General features: G+C 39.5%; 1 protein-coding gene across 4 annotated transcripts in view; it reads right to left on the reverse strand.

The window, feature by feature from the left end:
* The window catches only part of ATP10B (ATPase phospholipid transporting 10B (putative)), a 311023-nt gene that overhangs the window by 74714 nt on the left and 214959 nt on the right, over positions 1–21350 (reverse strand). For all 4 annotated transcript variants that reach the window (XM_055325826.1, XM_055325828.1, XM_055325830.1 and 1 more), the window contains one exon: positions 8232–8436. In XM_055325826.1, the coding sequence (XP_055181801.1) occupies positions 8232–8436 (205 nt within the window). The remainder of the gene's footprint in view (positions 1–8231; positions 8437–21350) is intronic.

A 21350-nucleotide genomic window follows, 5' to 3' on the forward strand; every position in this document is an offset into this window, starting at 1 on the left:
GACCAATTTCAACCATACAGTTGAGGTAGAGGATGCCAATCTCAGAATCCTTCCCCTCTGGCCAGAGTTAATTGGTCCAAGGGTGGGTGCATAATACCAGCCAGGCCAGTCTCTGTCCTTGGGATGCCTTTCAACCTAGACATCAGGAAAGGTTCCCAGTCTTTCTCTGGAGGTGAAGCTCTGAGTGTAAGTCTATTTGTGAGAGATGAAAGCCAAATACAGAAACATGGACAAGAAATGAGGACTGCACTGATGGATTCTAAATTTATGGTTGACATTACCCTAAGGTCAATTAATCTTGTTTTCTTTCAATAAATTCTCTTTCTGTTTAAGCTACTTTGAATCAGAGTTTGGTCATATGCAACAAAGAGTCTTGCCTAATCCTTATACTAGATTGATATGGTTCTCTTTTGAGACATCAGATATTTTCCACACTGGCTTAAAATACAATTATCCCTGGCAGTTATGACTGTGAAGGCTACTATTCAAATGTAAATATGTTATCATGGGGTATGGAGATAGTGTAATGGAGGGAAACTTTAAACTATCATCTATTAACACTTTTGCATGATTATATCTTTCATAAAACCTAGTAGAGCGTCCTCATAAGGCCCTGAAGGGACAAAAATAGAAAAATACTTTTTAATGAAATTTGCAAATAGTGCTTTGGGAAAGGGGAGCGAATCTTCCATGTTGTGGTGTGTGTGTGTGTGTGTGTGTGTGCTCATGCCCCAGAACAACTCTGGAAGAGAGGGTCACCAAAAAGACATCAAAGGGCTATAAGAAATAAAAGTAAGTTTTTTTTAGGGGTATTTCCATCATAGTCTAATGATTAATATTGCAAAGAATTACAACCAAAACTTTCATAGTTTCAATATTTTTATATTTGTGAAAATTATATTTATTTGAGAAATAAAACATACATGTAAAGGGATCTAAGAATTACTTTATAAAATCACTATGTACATCTGAATTGAGTTCCAATTTTGGCATAACACTGCATTAGCGGGGTAATCTTTGACAAGATTTAATCTTCTTGAAATTGTTTCCTCATCTTGAAAATGTTACTAATTCCTTCCTTTTCTACTTCCAAGGATTGTTGTGAGTGTCAAACATCAAAGGGGGCTGTGTAGTACAGTGGCTAAGGACTTTGCCTAATGTGGGAGAAGGTTTACAAATTTAATATTGATGAGGTTATGTAAAGACCTCTAGTCCTGAATTTCAAGTATCAGCATAAATTCTGATATATTGAATCTTTAAAAAGTCCTAGTTCTGTCCATTTAAATGGCACAGAAATAATGATCAATCCAATAGTAATATGTACCTCCAACACGTACTGACTGTGATTTTTGAACATTATTTTCCGTTGAAACAGACTAGATATATCGAAGACTAAAAAAGAGCTCAGGAACCGATTTGAAGAAAGCTCTACTGGCTAAAAATGGGGCAATCAATACAGATAACAACTGTACTGATTTGACACACATCAAATATATTTAAGTCCATCAGTGCATATTGATACTAAAAAAGACAACTCATTGGTCACCTTTGCAGGATGGTAAGGGAATGAATTCATGCAAAAGTGACATATATACTCACAAACACAAACTTAACCTGAATCAGATTTAGGCACTGGCTCTAATTGCCAATTTATAGAAACATAATGAACAGGAAACATTAAATGACACAAGTGGGAGACAATGCAATCAGCAAAATCCAGACTGTAGGATATTTTACAGGAAAAACAACCTGATTTATTCAGCAACAAAAACTAAATATGTAAGAAAAACACAAAAAAATAAAGCTGAATAGGGAATCTCTAGAGTAAAGGAGAGTTAAACTTATCTAGGTATTTAGGCTTACTTGGATTCTTATTCAAACAAACTGGAAAATATTGAACACTGACTTCAAAATTGACATCAAGTAATTAAGGCTAATATTTTAGGAATGACAGTGGAATAACTGCATATTTTTAAAACCCTATCTTTGAGAAATAGATATTAAAATATCTACAGGTGAAATGTTGCAACATGGGAGATTCACTTCAAAATAATTTGCAGAGTGAAGAGGGTGAGGCTATAGATAAAACTAGTTATGAGTTGATTGTTAAATTGTGTGATGGGCACATTAAAAATTTATCATACTATTCTCCCTACATTTGAAAATACTTGAACAATTCCTTCCTTCCTTTTTTTTTTTTTTAAGATTTTATTTATTTATTTACGAGAGACACACAGAGAGAGGCAGAGACCCAGGCAGAGGGAGAAGCAGACTCTACACAAGGAGCCCAAAGTGGGCTCCTTCTCCAGGATCACGCCCTGAGACGAAGGCAGATGCTCAACTGCTGAGCCACCCCGGGCTGCCCTCTGCCTGAGTTTAAATCCAAGTTCAGTCCACTGCTAAAAGGATTACTTGACTATTCTTGCCTCATTTGTCAAATAGGGATAATCAAAGTGTTTACTTTGCAGGGTTATTTGTGGAGAGTAGAAGGAGATAATAGGTATAAAACACTAGAAGAGCTGCCTATGGCACATAGTATATGTTAAATCAACTTATCTAGTGATATAATTTATTATATATCATGATATAAATTTTATAGTAAAGGGATTCTAGAATATATGATATCTGCTCAACATTTAAGCAGTGGTCAATAGGTATAAAGACTATCATTCTTAAGGGAAACTTGAAACAGCCTATCAGGAGCAGGTCTCATTACAAAATCTACTAGGTAAGGGGATTTTTCTCTGGTTCTCAGGGCAGGCAGGGTTGAGGGAACAGCTACCTTTTGCTTCTTTCTAGGTGTGTCATCACTGACATGGGAGAGTGATAAAGCAGTCCCTATCCTCCTTCAAGCCTTTTGGCAAAGTGCTCTGCTACCTAAATATGTTAAAGTTAGTACACACATTCACTGCAGAGGATCCAGCTACCATTTGAAATGGTTCTTCCTAATTGAGAAAATGGCTTAAAATCACTGTTATGGAATGCAAGCTAGTTAAAAGGGAGCATCAATTAAGGATCTTTAATTTGGGCAATAAACAGGTAAGCACAATTATTAGCCAGTCAATGATATCCTAGGCCAGTGCTTTCAAACTTCTACTATGTGTGGCAGTCACCTGGGGATCTTGTTAAATTGCAGATTCCAGTTGAGTTTGGGGCAGAGCTTGAAATTATGCATTTCTAACAAGCTCTCAATTGATGCTGAAGAGGCTAGTCCACATATCATACTTGCCATAGTAAGCATTTGGTTGGTACTGGGAAATGATTTGACACATGTTTTAGTAGAACTTAGGATTCCGTGATTTGGATAATAGATAGTCAGGAATATGTTTCATCTGAAATATTAATTGGAAGAATTTATTTCTGATTCTTTGGCTTTGGTAATTTCCATTCACCAAAATAAATGACACATACTCCTCTTCAGGTATTAAATGCCTACTATCCATCTTGGAAATCCTTTTAAAAAGAGACTTCAGGTCATAGAGAGAAAATGGTACAATTTAATTCTCTCATAAAGTCCTTTGATCTGCTCAGCAGAACTTAGTATAAGCCTAATTTTGGATTTCTTCCCTTTTCTCAGCAATGGGATGTGGGAATAAATATTTCAAGAACAGGTCAGTAATTTTGTGCGTTCAAAGATTGCCCATTATGATAAAAGTCTAAATTGAAAAAAAAAAGTTGGCCTTATCCAAGTTGAATTCTCAGAAAAGGATTTTGAAAGCAATTCTTTGGCAACCTTGAGAATGATGTGGTATGTACAGGAGAAAGATACTTTAAAAAATATTTTATTTATTCATTCATGAGAGACACAGAGAGAGAGAGAGGCAGAGACACAGGCAGAGGGAGAAACAGGCTCCATGCAGGGAGCCCAACATGGGACTCGATCCTGGGACTCCAGGATCACACCCCCCAGGCCAAAGGCAGGCACTAATCCACTGAGCCACCCAGGGATTCCAGAGAAAGATTCTTTTGAGAAGCTCTTTTATGTTTATAATTTCATTTGAACCTAGATGGAAAAGGGGAGAATGAATTGCCTAAGTCTTTCTCTGTTCCTGCTTACCTTCTGTGATCCTGTGTCCTCCACAACTCAGTTTAATTTTCCCCCCAAATATTCATAGGAATGCTAAAATTATTGTGCTGAAAAATACTCCTGAAAACTTTAAAGAAAGTTTAAAAGGTCTGTTGACTGCAGCTTCTCAGAGACCTTACTCCATTAATGTACATTGGACCCTACAAGAGGGTCAAATCCCAATCAGATTTGACAATGAACCTTGTTTTGCAAGAACTACCAGTACAGATGGGTGGGAAGTTTCTAGAAATCTCTTTTAGTAAAAACTCTTTGGTGAAGGTCTTATAGCCACTAGGGGGTTTAGAGGGACAATTAAGAAAATCCATTGATACTTCTTATTTAAGATATCAAATTTCCATTTAAGATATCAAATTTCCAAACAAATCATATCTGTAGATGCTCAAAACTTTCTCTGAGACAATGGCAAAATTTGCTGCTTCTGTTCATCAGAATTTTCATCTGTAAAATGAGGATAGCCATATCCACTTCACAGGGTGGTTGCAAGGACTAAAAGACAATGCATGCAAAAGTACTAGCATATGTAAGAAGCACAAAGATAGTAGTTTTGTTCATATTATTGAAAGTGTTTTTTGTAAGCGCTTGAGGTGACACCTTCCTTTTTTTTTTTTTTACAGGTCTTCAAGGAGTGGTAGGTGGTAGGTTCATGTGAAGATCATATAGGGGAACATTTAAAAAATATGCATAACCAATCCCTACTCAGTCCTAGTGAGCCATAATTTAGTGATAATGGGGAAGAATGCATGTATATTTTAAAAAGTTTCTCCCTGTGGTGATTATGGTACATCATGAACACCTGCAATGTATTTGGAGCAAATCCCTAAACTGTGATCCTATGTCTCTTGCAGTAGTCCTAGAGTATGTTTCTTGGAATAAAAGTTTTCTGTGGTTAAATGTTTAGAGATGCTACGTACTAGTACCTGTCCCCTTTCCTCGTTGGGGCTTATGAAATTACCTGAGAAGTCTGGCAGTACTATTTGAAATATTTGAAGATTTTTTTTTTTTTTAAATGTCACTTTTTTATTACTTAGTGAAATCTGTTCATGCTAATTTTCTTTTTTTTTTTTTTATAAATTAATTTTTATTGGTGTTCAATTTACCAACATACAGAATAACACCCAGTGCTCATCCCGTCAAGTGTCCCCCTCCGTGCCCGTCACCCATTCACCCCCACCCCCCGCCCTCCTCCCCTTCCACCACCCCTAGTTCATTTCCCAGAGTTAGAAGTCTTTATGTTCTGTGTCCCTTTCTGATATCTCCCACACATTTCTTCTCCCTTCCCTTATATTCCCCTTGTAACCTATTATCTTCTGCTTTTTGATTTTACAACATATATTTTTCCTGTAATTCTCATCAATGTTTGTCCAACACATTTGAGAAATGCTAGAGTATAGAGTTAGAAGAGAATTCTGCCTATATTCAGAGATCTTTTTGCACTGACGGAAGGGAGATGCAAGGTAGCAAAGAACAGCCCAAATTTCTCCTTTTCAGGGACCTGGCTAAGCCTACTTTTATCCTTCCCGGCACATCTTACTTATAGGTGGAAAGAATATTGAAAATGGTAAAGTGTGCTTTCAAGTAAGCATCTCTGAGTAAACTCTGGGTAATAGTCAAAGGGCCAGGGAGATGAGCTACTATGAACCTTAAGAACTGAGACTTTGGACAAACTTGGCTTTGAATCTTGTTCCAACATGTTCTGGCTCAGTGACCTTGGACAGGTTACTTAACCTCTCTATGCTTCTTTTCCTTATGTGTATAATGGGGACAATAATAGCCCTACCTTATGGGGGATTTGTGAGGATAAATGAGGTAATCATGCAGAGCACTCAGTAAGGATTTAATAAAAGTGCATCATTATTATTATAACTATTATTATAGTAGTGGAAAAACACACTTAAGCCAAGTGAGGGGGAGAATAAAGGAACAAAATGTCACCTAAAATCTTGAAGCTCAAATAAATAAATCTTCTCTTCACAAATGAACTTTTTTTTTTTTTTTTTTTTTTGTAAGTCATTATGCCAAGTACCCTGTGAGAATTCAGGGTTAGAGTTTGAGACATGTTATTAAATTGCCTGGTCTACTGCACTGGAGTGTGAATGACCCTTTCATCTGGCTCTTCATTCCAATCAATTCCCAAACTATCTGACTAATTAACATACAAGAAACCATTTGAGAGTTGTTGCTAAAGACAAAAAGAGAAGTGGCTGGTTGAAACTCTGACAACACAGTGCTGCCAGAGAGAGTCAAGAGGCCTCAGAACAGTGATGAGGATGTTAGGGAGGGACTGCTGAGGGGAAGATTTGTAAGCATCATAGGCAAATACAAGTTTCAATTCTCTCAGAGTTTTGTAAAAAAAAAAAAATGAAGTAGAATAGAAAGTCTCAGAGTGATTTGCATGTAGTATGGCTCAGATGGCAATTCTACATCTCACACACATCCACATGCGTTATGTGTGTTTATGTGTGCATGTGTTCAATAGTGTGTATTTCTTACTGTAAATTAGGGTTAAAGAAGCTTAAAAGCCTCTGATCTTGATGGCATACCACAGGGCCCTGAGCCAAGAAATAGCTTGCTGTGCATCTAGAATGGCTTTGTGAACTTTCCCCTGATCCTGCCCTGCTTTTTTGTAAACTTTAGGTTGATTTGGTGAATGTGGTAAGGAGAAACAAAGGAGAGAAAATTCAGAATCAAACACCAGTGCAGTGGCTGACTCAGGTGGAGCCTGGAGACCAATGGAAATACTAAACATGTGAAATAACAAGAAAAAGCAGATGGCAGCAATGTGGTCATGGTGGTTTATATGCCCAGGCTAGTAAATATAGCCAAAGTAGCAACCACAGACCATGTATTGTGGGCCTACTATGCACCAAACCCTATATTTTGTTCCTATCTTTATCTCATTTGAGTTTCACAGCAGAACTAGGGGAGAACTATGTAGGGATGAGAGAATAGACTTCTGAGGAACTGAATCATTCATACCAAAGTGATTTTGTGAGAACTGCTCATCCAGTGCTTGGAGAAAGGCAAAGTGAGATATGACAAGTTGTCTTCTCTCAAGAAGTTTCAATCTAGATAAGTGAACTCTAGCTCATGAGAATCTCTGAGGAATGGGCACTTGCCTTCTTTCCACTAAATCCCCTGACTCATTTAATTTATCTCCCGCTGAAGGCTGGGAGAGTGAAGAAACTGATATATTTGTATTCTTTTCCATGGGCAGAGGAAGATTCCAGATTGAAAATCAACGCTTTCAAGGGGAACTTTAATTGAAAATTGGAATATCACACCCGATTTCAATTTATCAGCACATATTGCGTCTGAACGCCATTGACATTCACTGCCAATTACTGATTCCTTACTATGTGTCTACCTTCATGCTAAGTAATTCCTACACCTGTCTTTTAGTCTTCAGGATCACCCTAATATAGAAGTACTATTTTTGTATCCATTCTCCAGATGAGGGAATAAAGATGTGAGAGAATAGTAACTTGCCCGAGGTGAGAATGCTAATAAATGGTGGGGTTGGACTCTGAGTTCAGTTCTGTCAGCTTCCAGAGAATGGGCTCTTAACCAGCAAACAATAATGACTTCTCTATGATATTCATGGCACCATACATGTAAGTGTGGGGGTTAACTAGTGTTGATGATCATTCCTTATTTCTCAAGGAGGGAAAGTAAGATGTACACAAGTGGAAAAATAGATAACAATACCTTCCTATAGCTTATGCTGGAGTCAAAGTAGTATTGGAGAAGATTCAGAGGGAGAAGTGGAGGGAGCAGAGCTGAGCAGGATGGGCAAGGACTGCATAAGCACAGAGAAATTGGTTAGTCCCAAGGGTAATTGAACAGGTAGTAGACTCCTTGGCTTAGGGCAGAGACTACAATTTCCTTAAATAGAGTGAGCCCCCATTTAGGAATTTTGAGGCTTTCAGTAAGTTATTTAACTTTCCTAAGCCTATTTCCCCATCTGTGATAATGGGATGATACCCATCAAAAGCCTTGCTAGGAAGATTAACTATACCTAAGGCTTGGGAAAAGGAGGCATCTCCTACTCTCTCCTCTAGCCACCAGGTTAAATTCAATTTTCCAGTAGAGTTGGCTTGCTTCTTCCCTTTGACCTCACCTTTGAAGATCTTAGAAAGAGCCTTACCTGTTGTGAGAAGCCCTTCACAACACGTCTTTGTTTGAGGTTTGTCTCTCCATCCAGGTTGGCAGTTTCCAGGTGGCAGATCCCGCTGGGGTCTGAGGAGAAGAGGAGGAGTATGTCTGCTGGGATGATCTCGTTGCACTGCATTTGGATGAAGTCTCCCACACGCACATCCTTCCAGCACTTCTGCACGTAACTCCTCTCTTTTCTTGGGTGGGAGAACAACAGTGAGTTTTAAGTTTCTCTAGAAAATTAATAAGTGAATGGAAGAAGGTCCCCACCTGTGCCTAAACATCCCCCAAGCAGCTTGTCACAAGACTGTTTGGTATTCTATCTTGCTCCAAATGATCACCAAATGATCATAACTCTCTAGAAAAGCTAAGCGTGACCTATAGAATCCCACTAGCAGAAGATCTGTCCTCATCATTTAGAGTTTTGATTGACTGCTGGATGTAGACTAGGTACTGTGCTCAGCCTTGCTTTCTAGAAGAAGAAAAAAATTAAGGGAAAAGGTGACTACATAATCATATGATTCTAGTACTCTTAATATACATCATTTTCCAGATTAGCCAGTTATCACTACAGAAAGCAGGATTGCAAGGAAAATTGTTTAGAAAAAATTGTTTCTGATTAGGAGAGGAAAGTGCAGTAGGAAAGTGAGGGTATACACCATTGTGTAGGAAGATGTGAGGTGGTGCTGAAACAGAAAACTCTGGGCAGTCAGGAAATTAGAAAGATTTCAGGAAGTTTAACAGGATGGGTCTCATAATGCTCATAGAATCAGAAGGCTAAAGAAATCTCAGGAAACTATGAATTTTCTCTTCCCACCCAATTTATCAAGCAGATAAATAGTGGCAGCAATAATCACAAATGTAGCGTTTCTACTGTGCCAGGCACTAGTGATAGTTAATACTTTATTTGCATAATAATACCCACTGGAATGGATATTGTTAGACCCAGTTCACAAATGAGGAAATTGAGGGTCCAAGAAAAATTTCCCAAAGTCTTATAAAAACAACTGAAACCTGAGTCCAGGTCCATCCTGACATCCAACTCCACAGTTTTTACTGCTTGGAGATCCTACCTCCTCAAAAATATTCCCCTGTCTCCTCAGGTCTCAGGGGGTATGGCAGTCTCAGCTTTTACACCACCAGTGAAAGGACTCCCTACTACCAAGGGAGCACATTTCATTTTAAGTTTAAGAAAATATTCCTTCTACTTCACCAAATATTCAGCTATATCTGCTTTCTTGAGCAATGTGATCTATTCCATCTTCTACCATTTTATAAATATTTTAAGACATTCATCAAATATTCCCTGAAGCCTTTTGGATTTGCCAAGTCAGATTTAACTCTCCAAGTGCCCTTCATTACTCTTGTATGATAGTTTTAATACCTGTCTTAAAGGGTGGGTGTTTTGTCTAAGGCTGTATTTGGAAATGTTCCTCTTTAAATATGGGATTTGGAACCCAACCAATATTCTACATGTGGTCTTTTCAACCAAACCCAGCTGGTTTGCAGCTGGGTGCCTCTGAGCCCAGGCGCGGCTGTTTTTCTCCACTGGTGTTGAGCGCCTCTGGGCATGTTATTGCTTCTGTTTCTGTTGGAATCTGGGTGTCCTGGCGATGACAAGACTACTCTTTCACAGAGAAAGAGATATGACTGGAATTTTGCTTTTCTCTTTTGACTTCATAAAAGTCCCTAAGGAGGTGAAGGACTTGAGGTCTTCTTTCCTACTTTGGTACCCTCCAGAGAACCCCAAATAAGCCTTCCTAAGACTCCATTATTCTTACCATAAAATATCCATGAACAGGACTCCCCTAATCCCCTGAAATGAGTGCGCTCTCATCTGAAATGCCAACTAAGGGAAGATCTGATCTGAGTCTATAAAATAATCAGAGACATTAGTATTGGGGAGCACCTTGCCATGATAAAGACCCAAAGAATTCTGTGGAAATTCCCATGGCTCCAGAAAGCATAGCAAAGCAGCTACTCTTACAATCAGTCCACGGGCAATATCATCCAAATGACTACTGAGACCATTTCTCAGTATTTAAGGGCAAATATATCTGTAGCATTTTGGTAATGGTGCTTCTTTCCATGGAAGGACATTTAACAGGTTTCTAAACACTTTTTGATTCCATCAGCTTATTTTATCACTTATTTTTCCTGTAAAGAATGGGGACAGCCCCCCATATTTTTTCTCAATGATATTTCAGAAATATACTTATCTGTTTATTGATATATTTAGGGTAGATACTCTTCCATCAGGAATGTGAATATTATTATCAAATAATTCATGGTCTTTCTGTTGATTCAGGGAAGGATTTGTTTTTTTCTTCATAGTGGCCCTAAGAATACCTGTTAAATGTTCGAGTATAAGGCTACTTAAAGGAACTGGAATGGCCCATAGTCTCCATGGGAGAAGGAATCTCACAGGGTCAAAGAAAGACTGGCTTTATTGCTTTTGTTGTTGTTCTTTTTGAGCGGTGCTTAATACAAAACAAAACAAAAAAATTCCTAAATATTACAGCAAAATTACTCCAAGGAATAAAGGATTATCGCTCAACTTGTCCCCCTTCTTCTCTACCTCCCCATTTTGACTTCCGTGTCCTGTCAGATGACGCCTTTGGGCATGGTAGGTATCAACTGGTTGCTATAATCTCAGCATTATATTTGGTATTTGAGATTGGGTTTAGGGAAAATGCCTTTAACTAATTGCCAATACTTCCAGAGCACACTGGTTGAGAAGATTTGCAAGTGCTGGTTGGGATTGCTGTAAACATAGGCATATAAGAGGCAAGGCCAACATACCTCCATCCACGAACACTGAATCTCATTCTTCCCCCTTATAATAAAGGACTCCAATGCTTATTATGGGATCTGAGCTTTAAGGTGATGAAGATGGAGGGTTATGGAGATGTGTTTATGGTATATACGCAGTCACTTCTGTGAGGTGAGCTAGATTATTGTTTTGTCAATTCTCATTGTGGTGATAGGTATAATGAGGTCAGAGGAGCCACCCAAGATGCTGTAAGTCAGATCAGCCTCTGACTTCTATTATTCCTTAGATCCCAGGGAAGTCACTGCCTTTTTAGTAATAATCACTTCTGTCTTTCCTTTAGATTAATCCTCTCATCCTTAGGATGACATGTGGCAGTAAAGAAACATTCCTAGTCCCTCTTGTAGGCATTCCCTCCATAAGAAAGACTGCCCATCTTCATGAGTGTGCTTCTCAAACCAGAGGCACACACCCTATTATGTGTGCCTGGGATAATGAAGCTACAGAATCAACATGACTTTGGGATGTTAGTTTTAAAAAACATGTTTTGTGTGTGTGTGTGGGGGGAGGATATGGTTTAGTAATTTAGCTGGCACATAATTTGATGGATTATATTTATATTAATCCAAACATTGTTATGTTATAGAATAAAAGACAGATTTTAAATGAATGTTTGGGAATAAAAAAATGAGACATCAGGGTAAAAAATGAGACATTTCATTCTATCATTTGGCCACTTTGTGCTGGTCTCTTTATCCTCTGGGGTCCATTTTGTCTCCCCAATGTCAGAAGTATGAGTATGTCTGTGGAAAAGGCAAGGATGCACAGCCCAAGGGGGTACAACCAGAGGAGGTGATGAGTGGCTGAACTCAGTTGACGCGGAAAAGTGGCGTGCCCCTGCATCAAATGACATCCAGATGTGGCCAGCAGCTGGCTGGGTGCCACCTGAGGAAGTCATTTGGAACGGCTGCCTCAGGTGGATGAGTCCATACGCTCTTGATCACCTCCCTGCTCAGTAAGTCACACCTGGGAACCAACTGCTATTTTAGTTTCATGGGATGCTCACTGCTGTTTAAAAATAAGACAAATCAACATGGCCTGGGACAAAGACTCCATCTGGCAGATTCTGCTTCGAGGAGAAATTAAGTGGTGCCGTGCTAAATGGCTTTCCGAGAGGAGATGGGGCTTATTAAGAGGGAAATAAACAGCAAGAGAGGTTTGTAACCAACTGGATGCCATGGGGAAGCAGGTGAAAGGGGGAGGAGAGAATGCTTAAGGCTCCATTTCTCAAGTGTGTGGGTTTTACAGAAAGAGTTTCAAGGAACTAGAGTAGAGAGGATTTTTCAGGTTTAGTTGTCTGTGGGACTTTCTATTCAAAACAGGATGATGAGCTGACCTTAGCTATCCTTCTGGAAGCTTGAATGCTGGATATAGAATGGTCAGCATTACTACACCAGGGTGAAAGAGGAATGCTAGGGAGAATCAGTGCAGTATAGGGGTTAAGAGTGGGTTTGAACTCCAGCTTCACAGCTTATTAACCATGTGACCCTGGGCAAGTTATTTAACCTCTCAGAGCCTTTGTTTTTTTCAATTGACAGTAATATGTGCACTTGCCTCAGAAGGTTGTTGAAAGGATTGATGACATGATCCAGGAAAGGGACTGAACTCAGGCCTTTGCATTTAGTAAGTATTCAATAAATACAAGATTCTTTGATGATGATGATGATGATGGTGACAACAGTGATGACAATGATTATTAATATCATGGTTAGTGCTAACCCCCTGCTCTCCCAGCCCCAGCATTCTCCTTCATGCAATTGGGACACCCATTTTATGCCCATGATTGCATTTTATGGCTTGGGCCCAGGTACACAATATACAAACACAGGAAACTCTAAATATTGAATCCTTTACCCCAAGCTCAGAAAAGAGGGATTTAATCCAGCCAATTGAAGACTTAGGGCTCTGGATACTGGCACAAACTCCCAGAAAAGTATATCCTTAAAATCAATCCTGCCCAGCATGTTCATTTGCAAATGTTAATAGACTGATTTGAAAGTTTATATAAAGAGGCAAAAGACCCAGAATAGCCAACATGATATAAAGGAGAACAAAATTGGAGGACTATTACTACCTGACTTCAAGACTTCAAGCTAGAGTAATCGAGACATTGTAGTACAGGTGAAAGAACAGATAAACAGATCAATAGAACAGAAGACAGAACTCAGAAATATATATGTAATCTTTGACAAAGGACCAAAGACAATACAATGGAGCAAAGATAGTCCTTTCAACAAATGGTGCTAGAACTGGACACCCACAGACAAACAAATGAATTTAGACACACATCTTACACCCTTTCCCTAAATAACTCAAAATGTATCATAGAACTAAATGCAAAACACAAAACCAAAAGACTTTTAGAAGTTAACATAGAAAATCCAAATGACCTTGTGTGTGTTGATGACTTTTTAGATACAACACCAAAGGCACTATCCATGAAAGAAATAATTGATAAGCTGGACTTCATTAAATTTAAAAACCTCTGCTCGGCAAAAGAAAATGTCAAGAGAATGAAAACACAACCACAGACCAGGAGAAAATATGTGTCTTACAAAACACACATCTGATAAAGGACTATAATCCAAAATATATGAACAATTAAAACTCAACAATAAGAAAATAAACAACTCAATTTAAAAAATGGGTAAAAGTGCTGGACAGACACTTCATCAAAGAGGATATACAGTTGGCAAATAAGCATATGAAAAGATGCTTTAGATCATATATCATTAGAGAAATGCAAATTAAAACTATGTGATACCATTACACGCTTAATAGAAGAGCCAAAATCCAGAACTCAGACAACACGGAATGCTGGCAATGATATGGAGCAATAAGGACCCTTATTCATTGCTGGTGGACATGTACAATCGTACAGCCACTTTGGAAGAAAGTTCAATAGTTTCTTACAAAACTAAACATATTTTTACCACATAATCCAGTATCATGCTCCTTGGTATTTACCCAAAGGAGTTAAAAACTTATGTCCATACAAAAACCTGCACATGGATGTTTATAGCAGATTTATTCATAATTGCCAAAACTTGGAAGCAAGCAAGATGACCTTCAGTAGGTGAAGAGATAAACTGTGGTATATCCAAAGAATGAAAATATTAATCAACACTAAAGAGAAATGAGGTATTAAGTCACAAAAAGATAGGAAGGAACTGTAAATGCACATTACTAAGTGAAAGGAGCCAATCTGAAAAGGCTACATACTGTTTGATTCCAAGTATATGACATTCTGGAAAAGGCAAAACTGTGGAGACATAAAAAGATCAAGGGTTGTTAGGGGTTGGAGAGGGGTAGGGTGGGGAAGGATGTAAAGGCAGAGTGCAGAGGACTTTTAATGCAGTCAAACAATTCTATATGACACTATAATGATGGATATGTCACTATACATCTGTCCAAATGCACAAAATATATAACACTAAGAGTGAGCTATAATATAAACTATGGACTTTAGGTGGTTATGATGTATTGTGACAAATGTAGCACTCTGATGGGGGATGTTGAAAATAAGGAAGGCTATGCATGAATGGGAGCTAGGGATATATGGGAAATGTCTGTACCTTTCCCCTAATTTTGCTGTGAACCAACCTAAGACTGCTCTAATAAAAAATAAAGTCTTAATAAAAACAACAACAACAAAAACAACAAATCAGTGCCAAAGGGATTTGATGGATTTCCAATTCTACTCATATTACTCAGGTAAGGATACTGAGGCTAGGAGTGACATGGCCAAGGTACACAGTCACAAAGTTTGCACTGGAACCTCTACTCTTTCCATGGTGCTAAGCAAGAGGACCAATGGCCCTGTGGCTGGCTCAGGAATACTTGTAATATAGAATTGTTTTGCCAGTCATATGTTGAGGTAGAGGCAGTACTGGAGAGTGGTCAAAAGCTTTGGAATCAGGCTCACCTGATTTGAAACCTGGAACTATGGAACTATCTCTTACATGTGGTGTTGCTTTGAACCCACTGCTTAACTGTCTGACCCTCAATTTATTCATCTATCAAATAGGACAGCTAAAATACATTCTATAGGTTATAGTGAGAGCTAACAAAAATAATATATGAGAAGTGTTTAATGATTGCACAGCAAATGGCATTTACTGCTGCTATGATTATCATTGTAGTTATTTTAACTTGGAGCAAACAGGGTCACTGCTGTGGAGACAGTAGACTAGAGATAGTGTAATTGTCTGTTTTTATGAACACATATGAATGAGGTGCTCTCTTTCTTTCTTTCTTTTCTTTCTTTCTTTCTTTCTTTCTTTCTTTCTTCTTTCTTTCTTTCTTTCTTTTTTCTTTCTTCTTTCTTTTTTCCTGTGGGAGGAACCTGGCAAGAGGTGTAGAAGATTTGAAAAGGGACAAAGGGATAAAGGGTTGTGTGGCCTCTGACCCTGACCTGGCCTCAGGAAATGGAACAGAAGCTAAAGCAAAGCAGTTATGTTAAAGACAGCCTAAGTCTGGGTAGTGAGTACCCCCTGCCTGGCTATTCCTTGCCCTCTGTATCCACCTGTCAGCTACAGACCCCAGTGATAGGGCTTCAGGTTTACAGGACCAAGAAAAGTACCAGAAGGGGACAGTGGAGGCCAGAGGAATGGTAGGATACTTTGATTTCTGGCTTGGCTGGAAATACTGAGGGACACAGTGATATTCCTTATATCTAAGTATTCCTAGGCATATCTAGGAAGGCTTGAAATTAGGGTGGGACGACATGTCCCAAATCAGCAGTTTGAGGCTGAGTGTCACTGGGGTATATGTATTAATGTGACCTCACCCAGGAGACAATGAGGCTTAACACAACCAGTCATATTTGTTATTAAAGTCCTTCTCTATACTGAGAGTCTCATTTTGTATTGAAGCTCCAAGGAGTAGTAGTCCAACCCTTGACTTCTTTGTGCACATGACTGTGACACACAGAAAGCAGAAAGGAGCATGGAATGGTACAAAGCAGTGATGGCCATGGAAACACCATGCTTAGGGGATACAAGAGTCACAGGTGTAATCCATCAAGGTCACATTCACAGAGTATGGAGAAGCAGCCTGGGAGTACCGAAGGCATAAGATATTACCCCAAATGCCCTCCCTTGAGCCTCTGCAGATCCAAATGCTACCTTTTACTTTCGTTCTTCGGCACTGAGCATCAGTGATACATCTCTCTTTGCCCCATTTTCTGGCCTATTGTGGTCCTATTTCCTAACTGTTTGGTGTATCTTTTACTTTCAACAATATAATAAGCTTGTGGAGAGCTAGTATGATCCTGAGCCTTATATTTCTGTTACTACATAGGGTCTGATGGGGTGTTTAGTGTGTGGAGAAGTGTTCAGTAAACATTTAGCAACTGATTCTGTATAGATTTGTCTTGAACATGAGGCAGAAGAAGGGAAGTTTTTCCTAACCTTTAGCCATTTTAGCATCTAATCTATCTTTTTTTTTTTGTTATGGACTCACCAGAGGAGACTTCTGATAATATACAATATAACACAACACAACACAATATGCTTATCTGTCTTGGTCCATCACTTAAGATACATTACTATTTAGCTGCCTGATAATGAAACAACTTTTATTATTACCATTATCTCCATTTCATAGATGAGAAAGCAGGCCCAGAAACGTTATCTAAATTATGTAAGGTCGCATAGATATGTCTACCAGAACATAGAAGTGACAGGCATGGGAGCTTCATGGCTTGATGTGGTCTCTTCGTTCTGTTTGGGAGTGAAGTATGAAGCAGATGAAGCCTCAGAAGCTGGTGACCGAATCAATTGGAGTTGGGATGAAAATAGGAGCCTCACCTTTTAGAATTGTGAGCTCCTTTACAGGCCATAAATCCTCACTTGCCAAAATGTAAGTCATGCCTGTTGACATGAGGGCAGAGCTTCAGGGACACTTGGATTGTTTTATGACTCTTCTACCCATTGAGTTGTGGAGAAGACCTAATGCATTCTATCCTGAAATGACAAGCCGAATTGGCCTAAAGTTTATGGCCTTCTATGAGCACAGGGGAGGCAGTGGGAATAGGGTGGGAACTTGTAAAATTGACGCTTCATAGCAGAGCCTAGTTTGGTGATGCCAAATGCAGAGCAAAGATGTGTGGGATGAATGCAATGGTCTGCTGGTCTGTAAACTCCAGCCAGTGGTGCTTTTCATTTTCATGCTTCAGATGACACTAGATGTTTCTCTCTTGTCTGCATTTTTCAGATTCTTCCCTCAGGCCCATTTTGCTATGTTCAAGAGCTTGGAGTTCAAGTTCTTTAGCTAAAGAGTTTGTCTTCTCTTGTGTGGTTTCAAATGCCAGCCAATGGCATTTCTTCCTTAATCCTCTTGGGTCAAGGTCATGGCAACTCCTGGCTAACAAGACTTTAGAACCCTCTTCGGCAATATTTTAGCTAACATTTTCTGAATGCTACGAATGCCAGGCAATACGCTAAGCGTTTGACATACGTTCTCTCATTTAGTACCCACAGCAACCCCGTGAAGGTAGTTTCAGAGTGAAGGTGTGTTTATGTGTCTTGAGGTTAGAATAATCCTGGCAAAGCCTGAATTCTGTCCTTATCAATCAACTCATCTCTTTTGGGTTTCCCAAAGAGCTATTACTTAGAGTAAATAATAGTGAAATGGGGCCCAAAGAGCTGCTTTATTAATGCCACACAAGGATGATATTCTAATGCATGCTCTATGTTAGAAGTTGGGTTGGACAAAGTGCCCTTGGCTCTGGGCTAACTGAGGCCATCTGGATCATTTGCCTGAATGTAAGTGTTGGTGTGAGTGTGCTCAAGAATGCTGTGGAAAGGGAGGAGGGAGAAGGATGGCTCAGTTCCAGAGTTTCTCAATTTCAGGTTCTGCCCCGTAGAAGAGAAATGAGGGAGCAGAGCCTTGCTTTTTACTACCAAAATAAATGATTCCTCCCTTGTATGTGTGGAGAGTGTAGCATGAAAGTTAGACCCAGGCTGGGCCTGGCATTGGAAAATGAGAGTTGAAGTCACTGGAAATTAAGAAAAAAAATTACATAGTATGATTTATGGTGCAGACACAGTGTTAAACAATTTATAAAGATGATCTCGGGCAGCCCGGGTGGCTCAGTGGTTTAGTGCCACCTTCAGCCTGGGGTGTGTTCCTGGAGACCCGGGATCGAGGTCCACATCAGGCTCACTGCATGGAATGGAGCCTGCTTCTCCCTCTGCCTGTGTCTGTGCTTCTCTCTTTCTCTCTGTGTCTCTCATGAATAAATAAATAAAATCTTAAAAAAAAAAAGATGATCTCATTCCATCCCCAGGGCACTTAAGAAATAGGTGCTAGCAATGTTCCCACTTTACAGATGTTGAAATGAAGGTTCAAGCGATCAAGTCACTACATGTAGTCACAAGTTTAGTAAGTGGCAGTTCTGGGACAATCCTAGGTCTGATGCCAAAGTCCATGATGCCAAGCATCCAGTAAGAGGTCACATTTTAAATGCCATTTTTGAGACTCATTTTTCACCCTCTTTTACAACACATTGTATAGTTTATTTCTATAGCTCTGTTATTTTCAAGCCCTTTTGCAAGTCAAACGCACATCTTTTGCAAGTCAAACGCACATCTTTTGCAAGTCAAACACACATCTTTTCACAAATATAACATAGAGATTATGATCACTATTTAAAGATGAGACAAACGGGGCCCCAACTGCCTAAGTGACTTCACTGAAATCATACAGCTAATTAGTGGCAGACTCAGGATCAGGACTTCTGGTTTCCACATTCTTAGGCTTTCCAATGGGGACTCTGGCATAAAAGGGGACTAACATACAAATAAAAAGAGTTTGCAGGCCAGGCTTCTTTTTTTTCCCAACAGAGCTGGCCATTGCTGGGAAATCATGCCATCAGTGCTATGCTGTCAAAAGGCTGACTACTCTCCTGTAACATCTGGAATTATTTGCCTATTATAGCGGCCACCTGACTTCCAGGAAAAAGAATCTCCCAAGTATTAGCAGAAGAGCCAGAATTTTAAAGTTTCTGAGTTATTCTTCTAAATTTCTGACATTTCTTGACCTGGTCTTTTTTTTTTTTTAAGATTATATTTATTTATTCATGATAGACGTAGAGAGAGAGAGAGAGAGGCAGAGACACTGGCAGAGGGAGAAGCAGGCTCCATGCCGGGAGCCTGACATGGGACTCGATGCCGGGACCCCAGGACCGCACCCTGGGCAAAGGCAGGCGCTAAACCGCTGAGCCAGCCAGGGATCCCTTGACCTGGTCTTTTGATACCAGCATAAGCCACACATAAAATCTTTAGTTCACTCATGATCAGGAGTTAGGGACAATTGAGGCTAATCAGGGAGAGGTAGGGGGCCAAGGAAGCAGACTTCCTAAAATCCCCAAAATGCTGAGGTGTTAAGGAAACCAGAGATAAGGGAACAAGACAGAACACTTTGCCCTAAGGTGTGGGCAGGGAGGGTGTCTTGTTTAACAGCTACTTGTAACCAACAAAAAATCATCAGACTCTACAAAGGAAGTAAGCCATTAAAGATGTTATCACCAGTCCTTACTCAATGGTGATATCAGTGGATATGTTAAAAGAATTTAGGTTCCCTGAGTAGGCTCTCAATAAAAGATCAACCCTACAAGCCCTCAGTGGCAACCCCTCTCACTTCTGAGAGCTTTCTCTGTATCTTAGCTTAATGAACTTCTATGCCCTTACTCACTCTCCCACATCCACGAGATTCATCCCTTGACTCTGAGACAAAGAACTAAGCTCTCCCGTATCAGTCAGGCTATGAACTAAAATACGTTCCTTCTGCCTGTTTAAATGTTGCTCATCTTTCGATGCCTCTTGAAATGTGCCCTCTTCAGGGAAACCTTCCCTCAGCCTTGATGTTTTCCACAGGCAGAATTACTGTGGCCCTTTGTGCGTAGGCATGGGACACTGGAACTGTTTACAATTTCCTTGTGATCACTGGACTGAGAGCCCCTGGGGTGTACTCAGGGTCTACCATGTGGTGCACACACACTAGGTCCTGAATGAATATTTGAAAACAAATGAGTGCTCAGCTGCTGAGACACTGGAGGGCTTTCATTTCATTATAATATGTAGATAAACCTGTCATAGATCTCTTCGGTTCACACCCCTGCTTCCTTACTGCATGTTTTCTGAATACAAATAAAAATCTAAGCTGAATGGAAGGATAGAAATCTCTTGCTGGGTATGGTTCCTAGATTCATTAAGCGGAGCCCTGGGAGAAACTAAGCTAATACAATTCTGAAGCTAATCTCTTCTTGAAGTCATTCCATAAATCTGATTAATGGGTCATCTTTAGACCACAGGCACAGTCGCTATATTAAAAGAAATGCTCTAACAGGATTGTAATTCTGTTAACAAGGCTTCTGCTGTTTGCAAAAGGAGTCTCTCACAGTATAAACAAGTCTGGGCTGCATGATGCATGGGATTGGGTTGAGCAAAATTCTAAGGGTCCAATATTCAATTACATGCATGTGTATGCATACACACACAGACACACACATACAAAGGCATCATTTTTCAAATGTGTGAATCTGAGACAAAATGGGTAGAGCTAATGCTGGAGATATAAGCTTTTATGTTGTTCTTTAAAAACAAATCATCCTCTTGGATCTTGTATTCTTTGCCTGACATCTTATCATGTGTCATCAGTATTTGGCAAAAGAAAGTGTCCTTCAGCATCCATCAGGTAAGATAACTGACACTTACCTAGCATTTCCTAGCTTCCTTTTCTGGGGTCTTTTATAGAATCAATCCACTTCAGAGTTAGGAGAACTTTACTGAGAGATAGATAGGTAGATGATAGATAGATAGATAGATAGATAGATAGATAGATAGATAATTACAGAATGTCCCCAAGAGTATATGCTCCTGTTAATATGTAGAAAGCAATTTACAAAGAGCCTAGGCTCAAATATATTTTTAGATGATGGTATTGAGTACATAGAGGTGGCCTCTCCAATATCTGTTCCTCTTTCTCTTAGAAACTACCTTATTATTATTTTTTTCCCTTTGGATTTTACATTTTCTCTGGGTAGCAGATATGCCTCCAGGGAAATTGTCTTTATGCTGAACTGTGGTTCAGGTAAAGTTTAGCTAGCATAATCCCATCTCCTGCTCACAGGGATTAGTTCAGGTTTGAACATGTGACCCACTGGGGTCACTGAGGTATAAGGAGCATCTGGAAAGTAAGCCTCCTTGACCTTCCAACAATGCTCCCAGAAGTGCCCTTCTTTTTCCCTTTGTGAGTTACCACATGTAGATATGAAGG

This window comes from Nyctereutes procyonoides, unplaced genomic scaffold (genome assembly GCF_905146905.1).
Source record: "Nyctereutes procyonoides isolate TBG_1078 unplaced genomic scaffold, NYPRO_anot_genome, whole genome shotgun sequence".
NCBI classification, from domain to species: domain Eukaryota; kingdom Metazoa; phylum Chordata; class Mammalia; order Carnivora; family Canidae; genus Nyctereutes; species Nyctereutes procyonoides.